At 38.4% G+C, this 7,407-nt stretch overlaps 1 protein-coding gene across 1 annotated transcript; it reads left to right on the top strand.

Moving 5' to 3' along the window:
• grk7b (G protein-coupled receptor kinase 7b) lies at positions 1-7,162 on the top strand. The gene is made up of 4 exons (XM_026288243.1): positions 1-883; positions 1,830-2,267; positions 5,360-5,631; positions 6,817-7,162. The coding sequence occupies exons 1-4, from the start codon at positions 284-286 to the stop codon at positions 7,145-7,147; spliced, it is 1,641 nt and encodes a 546-aa protein (XP_026144028.1). The 5' UTR covers positions 1-283; the 3' UTR covers positions 7,148-7,162.
• Positions 7,163-7,407: the final 245 nt, after the last annotated feature.

Below are 7,407 nucleotides of genomic sequence, written 5' to 3'. Positions count from 1 at the left end.
CATAGACCAAAGCCTCTTAACTAAAATACGGCATAAGTTCCTTTCCATGAGCAGTATCCACGAATTAGCATACAAAGACACGCACTTAAGAGAAAATCCCTTTTGAGGTTTTTAACTCTTACTGAGCAATTACATGAGTGGAACTGGGAAGACTCCGACATGAAGCTCTGAAGTCTCATTCATTTTGACTCATCATCATATCAGAGCTTCACTCTGCACTGCCTGTATCTCTTTATTTCTTGTTAATTTTTACCTGCAGTTGACCCTTCACCTTGCCATAGCCATGTGTGACATGGGTGGACTGGACAACCTGGTGGCCAACACAGCCTACCTGAAAGCACAGAGTCTAGATGAAAAGGAGATGAGGAAACGAAGGCGTAGCCTAATTCTTCCCCAACTTGAGAATTGTACAGAGGTGCGTGCAACTATTCCCAAGGACTTTGAAGACATCTGTAAGCAGCAGCCCATTGGGAAAACATGCTTCCGACAGTTCCTTTTAGCCTCCAGTCCAGAATACCGAGCCGCGGCAGAGTTTCTGGATGAGTTGAATGACTGGAATTTGGCAGAGGCCGGTGCTAAAGACAAAGCCAGGCAGAATATCATTAACAAATTCTGCAAAGCTGACTCCAAGAGTTTCATGGCCTATCTGACAGAGGACATGGCGGAAAAGTGTAACGTTGTCTCTGAGAAGGACTTTGAGGAGGTGATGATGGGACAGGTTAAAGAAGCCACACAGGAGTTTCTAAGAGGAAAACCTTTCATTGAGTATCAGACCAGCCCGTTCTTTGACAGATTTGTGCAATGGAAGCAATTTGAGAAGCAGTCCATCTCTGATAAATATTTCTATGAGTTCAGAACTTTGGGGAAAGGAGGATTTGGAGAGGTGAGTATTTGCACCACCTACCCAGTCACAAAGAAATCTCCAGAGAAAACTTTTTTTTTTTAAATAAACAAAAATTTGTTGTTGGTTGCCTTAGCTGTGGATCATTTTATAATTGGAGTTTTGTCTGAATTATTGTTCAGTTTAACTATAGTAAATTACATTAATGTTTTTTGTTACTTGCTTTCTGTAACTCTTTTGATAAGGCAAACTATTGTCTTTTTGACTTTTTCGGTGGGCTAACATGTGCTGATGTATTTTATAGAATAACTCATAGTGTCGTTTTGTTGTCCTGTTATGTATGTTGCAAAATTTCTTATGACGTAAGCCATTCACAGGTTGATTTTACCAACAATGGCACCAGGGGTGTCGCTAGTGGGGGAAAAGGGACCAGAATTCCTAGCGACGGCCCTGAGCTGCAGTATCAAACATTGCACTGTTAGTTTCAGTGGAACAACATGGCAGCTTCTATAGTTCAACCTGTGGTGTGAGTTTGGGGCAAGACTATCTGTTTTTCCAGTCAGTGGAAGATAAGGTCACTATTTTTCCTATGCTATATAGGCATAAATTCTACACTAAACTTCAAGACCAAACTAAACACAATATGCAATGTTTCAACTGAGTTGGACATCCTTTGATAAACAGTGAATACAAGTGCCAAATAGAATAAAAATCTCCTTGGAAGTAATGCAATCTGGGCACCTTTTACATAATGTTTAGTGCACATAATCAAAGGAATGGTCACTGCTTAGGCTATATCCCCTTTGAAAAAATACCTTTATCTGAATAGATTTTCAAGTGTGTACATTCTCACCGTTGCCCCATATTGAACAGCATATTGCATCAAAAATGTATTGTTTTGTACAAAATGTAAAATTCTGCTCAAATCTAGCCCATATTCCCATTTCAAAACAGTAATGTTCCTCTTCTGAATGAAAAAATTCTCTAGGTGTGTGCTGTTCAGGTCAAACACACGGGCCACATGTATGCCTGCAAGAAGCTAGACAAGAAACGTTTGAAGAAAAAAGGAGGTGAAAAGATGGCTCTGCTGGAGAAAAAAATCTTGGAGAAGGTAAACAGCCTGTTTCTAGTAAACCTGGCCTACGCATTTGACACGACAACCCACCTGTGTTTGGTCATGACTCTGATGAATGGAGGGGATCTGAAGTACCACATCTACCACATTGGAGAGATTGGCATTGGGATGGAGCGCATCATTCACTACACAGCTCAAATCATCACTGGTATCCTGCACCTTCATGCCATGGATATTGTGTATCGGGACATGAAGCCAGAGAATGTCCTACTGGACAGTCAAGGCCAGTGCAGGTTGTCAGACTTGGGTCTAGCTGTGGAGCTACCAAACGGGAAAACCATCACTCAAAAGGTAAGAACAGTGACATAAGACAAGCCTTTAACGAAGATGTTTTAGTAGACTGGTGGATAACAATCGGGGCTGGTATATTAAAACTTTGAAGTCTAAATCCAATAAATACCCAGTATGTGGGCACTGGACAAGGTCTGAACAACCCCCAGAACAACCTAGACAACTGCTGAACACCTGAGTCCCAAAAAGACCCAATATTATCCCCAATCATAAATGTGTGTATTTACTAATACCTCACAAGATATTGACTCTTACTGATAACCCTAAAGCAGGTATAGCTAACTTCGCTCCTAGAAATCCTAGATCTCTAGAAATCTTACTTTTTTTAATTAAGTAATTTCACAATTACAATTACAAAAAATAAAAATAAAATAAATAATATTACGTTCTATATAGTATTAATTTATGTAGTACTGTATGTACTGTATCTGCACATGGTCACGTGACGTACCAGCGTCAGTTGCGTCATGACACTACCATTCATAGATCCTTTCCCGTGGTCTCATGGGATCCCATCGAATGCACACTTCAGAATTACACAGGAGGTAGTCCAATTTTTGTCACAAAAGTTTTTCGTTTTTCGCCTACAGGGAAGTATGCAATTTCAGAAGCAGCCGTAGATGCAAGCCGTCCAACCCTTCTTTAACATACCTGCCTGTCATTTTCAAGTAACCCTTAACAGATTGATTAGCTGGTTCAGGTGTGTTTGTTTGAAGTTTGAGCTGAGCTCTTCATGATGGTAGCTGTCTAAGAGCTGGGTTGTCTACCCATGTCTTAAAGCAATATTTCCCAACCACAGCAATGTAGCTCCTAACATCTGGCCTCAGATATACCAGTTATACTAAACATTTTAAAGGGTTCCTTTATCTCATCCATCTATGAAGTCTCTATTGAGCTGATTAGTTAAATCAGGTGTGTTTAATAAGGAACAGTTTGAAAATGTGTAGGTTATGTCCAAAATTACATACTCCACATCTTGCTATATGGTCACGAAAAGACTAGGTGCATGCATGGCAGATTGCAAAATTACAAAATCAATATGAATTGCAAAATAATGGTTTGAGAGTATATTATAGCTTCCTGGTTTCAGTAGCTAGACACCATAGTACTACTGCAATACTTATTTCCACAGATACAGACCATTGGAGTATCTCTATAGAAACATGCCCAAACTGTATTTTATTTTAACAATTAATAGTATGAGATACTTAGTATTTAAATCTACCAAATGTTCAATATCATTTTAACTGTATCAGCTCTCCTGGATAATGTCATGGATAATACCTTAGAAAGGTTCTAATACTTCCAACAATTAAAGGGATAGTTCACCCAGAAATGAAAATTACCTCATGATTTGCTCACCCTTGAGACATCTTAGATGTATATGACTTATTTCTTTCAGACGAATACAATCAGAGTTATATAAAAAATGTCCTGGCTCATCCGAACTTTATGATGACAAAACTTTGTTCATGTCGGAGAATTTCAATATAAGCCAAGAGAAGAATGGTTTTTCTTTGCTTTAAATGAAACTTGGTTCTCGCGAGACTAGTATATTCTTACCGGAGCTTATTCTACCCACATCATCCACTATAATATCATTCTCTTGTGAAAGCATGTGTGACAATTTGCAGAACATAAAAATCACAATTTAGTAAGTTTTAATCAGTGTTGGTCATCGTACTTTAAAAAAGTAATTAGTTACAGTACAAATTACTTATCTGAGCTAGTAACTCAGTTACCACATTGTAAAAGTAATTAGTTAATCAGCAAAGTAGACAACCTCGGAAAATCAGCAAAACATATTCTTAAATAGACGCTGTCTTTATAAATAAACCGCATATTTGAGTTTTAAACAACTACATTCTCGCATGAAATACTTTTAAAACTAGATTTATTCGCGCAAGTCGTGTCTGGTGTGAACACAGCATTAAATATTCAGTACAGTATCGTGTTAGCATGTGTTGATGTGGGGTGGTTCATAAGATTTGAGTTGCTTGAGGCAGACGTGGATAAAGTATTTTTTCATGGGCATACCGTGCATGTTACAGAAATATTCTCGCCTTTAATTGCCAGTACTTCCAGTTCGAAAACGCCATTATCGCTGATGCCGTCTTGTGTTTAGTGGTTGTCAGAGCGTGCAGTGAGAAGGCGTGAGCAGGGCACCGCCCACCCAGCCAATCATCATCGGATTTGCAACGGTGTCAGCCAGCTGATGTGTAGCCACTAGCCAAAGCATGACACCTAGCGCTTTATTCAACCAAACTGTAACGCGACACTTTACATTCTCAGTTACGATAACGGCGTTGCAATGACGGGAAAAGTAATTCATTAGATTACTCCGTTACTGAAAATTTAACTAATTTAACTGGTTTTAATTAAGGGCATTTTTCTTACACAAACACATTATTAATTTCAGAACGCCTTTTTTAACCCCCTGGATCCAGGTGGAGTACTTTTCATGATGTATGCATGCAGTTTTTTGGCCTTAAAAAAACCATTTACTGCCATTATAAAGTTTGGAAGAGCCAGGACATATTTATAATATATAACTCCAATTGTATTCGTCTGAAAGAAGAAAGTCATATATATCTAGGGTGGCTTGAGGGTGAGCAAATCATGGGGTAATTTTCATTTCTGGGTGAACTATCCCTCCTAACTTGTTTTTCAAAATGAGTGGCAAAATGAGAAAAATCTGAACTCTACCAAGAAAACTTTTTAATTGTTAACTAATATTTCAGACAGCCAGGGGTACCACAAGACCTTAAATAAGCCCTCACTAATGCTAATCACAGTAATTCGCAAAGCTGGCATTGATCTAAGTTGGAATAGCACACCCTTCTTCAAAAGAGTAGTGTGCCTCAAAGGGTTTGACTTGAGTCCCTGGAGACACATACTGGTGAAATAGCGAGTGATTGTTTTTGTGTTTGACTTGTCTCAGGAATCTCATCTAAAATGGGATTTTAGTGAGGATGGTGAAAAGGTCAAAGAGTTTGTGCCATGATAGATGTCTTTAAATATGATTTGAAATGCTTGTTCAGGTGGCTTCAAGAAGGCTGAATGATTTTCTCTTGTTGTCTTTTCCATCGTAGGCTGGCACCAAAGGGTACATGGCGCCAGAGATCCTGAAGCAGGAACCGTATCGTATGTCAGTGGACTGGTGGGCCTTGGGCTGTAGCATCTATGAGATGGTGGCCGGCCGTCTGCCTTTTAGAGGTTACAAAGAGAAGGTTACTAAAGAAGAGATAGTAAGGAGAACTCTTGAAGATGAGTGCAAATTTGAACACAAAAATTTTGACGCCCCCTCGAAGGACATCATCAGTCTTTTTCTGAAAAAGAACATTGAAGACCGCCTTGGCTGCAAGTAAGTGGCAGCATTTGTGTGTTTCATGGCAAGAGGACACTGTTTCCACTCCAGGTCATTATTAGGACGTGGTCAGTCCAACTCTGCCCTCTGCATGCCAACATAGGAACAGAAGCTTTGCTCTGTCAGCAAAATAAAGCCAGTGTGGTAGCAAATCGAAAAACAGACCATTTCTGTCAGCCTTTCTTCACTGAGAGCACTGGCAGTGGGTTTGGAGCCTCAGCACTGGGTTTGGATAGCGCAAAGCATGAATGTTAAAACATGATATCTTTGGGTCTTTCATTCTGTGGGTGAAGACACCAACAGATTCAATACCAGCTTCATTGCTCATAGGATTAAATTACATATTAACATATAATACTATTCTCAAAGTCAGATGCTGAAACCATTTCAACCCATTAAAATTTTATTTTAATTCTATTAAAGGAACCGTTTCACCCAAAAGTGAACATTCTGTCACTATCCACCCTTATGTTGATCCAAACCTGTGTGCTGTTATTTTTTCCATGGTACATATAATGAGAACATTTTAAAAGATTTTTTTGTGCAGCTTCTGTCACATTTGTCAAGAATGGCCAAAAACATCATAAAATCACCATACGAATTCAGTATGACTTATGCACTTTCCGCTTTTAGTTTTCTTTTGCCTTTTCATAGTTTTTTGTGAGGAAACGAAATAAAAAATGTAAGCTATTGATAGTCTGTAGCTCTCAAGTCCAGTACTGTGCTGAAGGCCCACTAGGTTTGATTTCAAGGCATTTAGACAGAAGACCTGCAAAGAACTATGATGTTTAATTTATCGACGTCCAACTTGCAGAACTGGTGCATTTGAATTGAAAGCTGTGACATAGGAAAATAGTGCCAGAATGTTATGATACTGGTCTGTTTATCATGATGCTGTTGTCCTTCAAAAGACTCATACTAAGTTAAGTTCCAAGAGAAGAAAGCAAAAAAGTTCTTAGAACATCTCAAATTTGAACATCCTCAAAATGTGGAAACAAAGTTAACATTATTTAATGGAAACTTTGGCAAATGTTATTAAATACGGAATGCGTCATGCAGTTTTGTTGGGATGTAACATTAAGTAAATATGGCTGAATTATTCCTTTAAGTAAATGTGAGTAAATGTCATGCATATATTTAATCATAACTGTTTTTTTGTTTTGTTTTGTTTTTTGCCCTTAGGGATGACCCTCGGAAACATGAGTTCTTTAAATCCATCAACATCCCTCGACTAGAGGCGGGGCTTATTGCACCTCCATGGGTGCCCAAACCCAATGTTGTGTACGCTAAAGACACGGGTGACATTCGGGACTTCTCTGAGGTTAAAGGGGTTGAATTTGATGCCAACGATAATACGTTTTTTAAAGAATTCAGCACAGGAGCAGTGCCAATTCCATGGCAACAGGAGATGATTGACAGCGGACTCTTTGCTGAGCTTAACGACCCAAACAGGAAGAAAGTGGGACTGGATGATGATTATGAGCAAAAATCCAAATCTTGCACTCTTCTGTGAAAGAACAAGAACATCTTGCGCAACAAAAAAACTTTTTTTTATTATTATTTATTTATTTGCTTATTTACATATTATTTTGTCCTATTGTTTCGATTTTCAGATATTTTTCCATATAATCACATTTTTGAAGGATCTTATAGTGACTGTACTTTGATGGGTTATTGCTATAATAATAAATAATATTATTTTAGTATTAACGTCTTTTAATGAGCATTTATATGGAAAATAAATTGTTCCGTTGACGGGTTGATGCATCTGTA

The sequence above is a fragment of the Carassius auratus genome, chromosome 18 (genome assembly GCF_003368295.1).
Source record: "Carassius auratus strain Wakin chromosome 18, ASM336829v1, whole genome shotgun sequence".
In the NCBI taxonomy this organism is placed as follows: Eukaryota; Metazoa; Chordata; class Actinopteri; order Cypriniformes; family Cyprinidae; genus Carassius; species Carassius auratus.
Note: the sequence above shows the minus strand (reverse complement) of the source record. Positions and strands in the feature narration are given on the sequence as shown.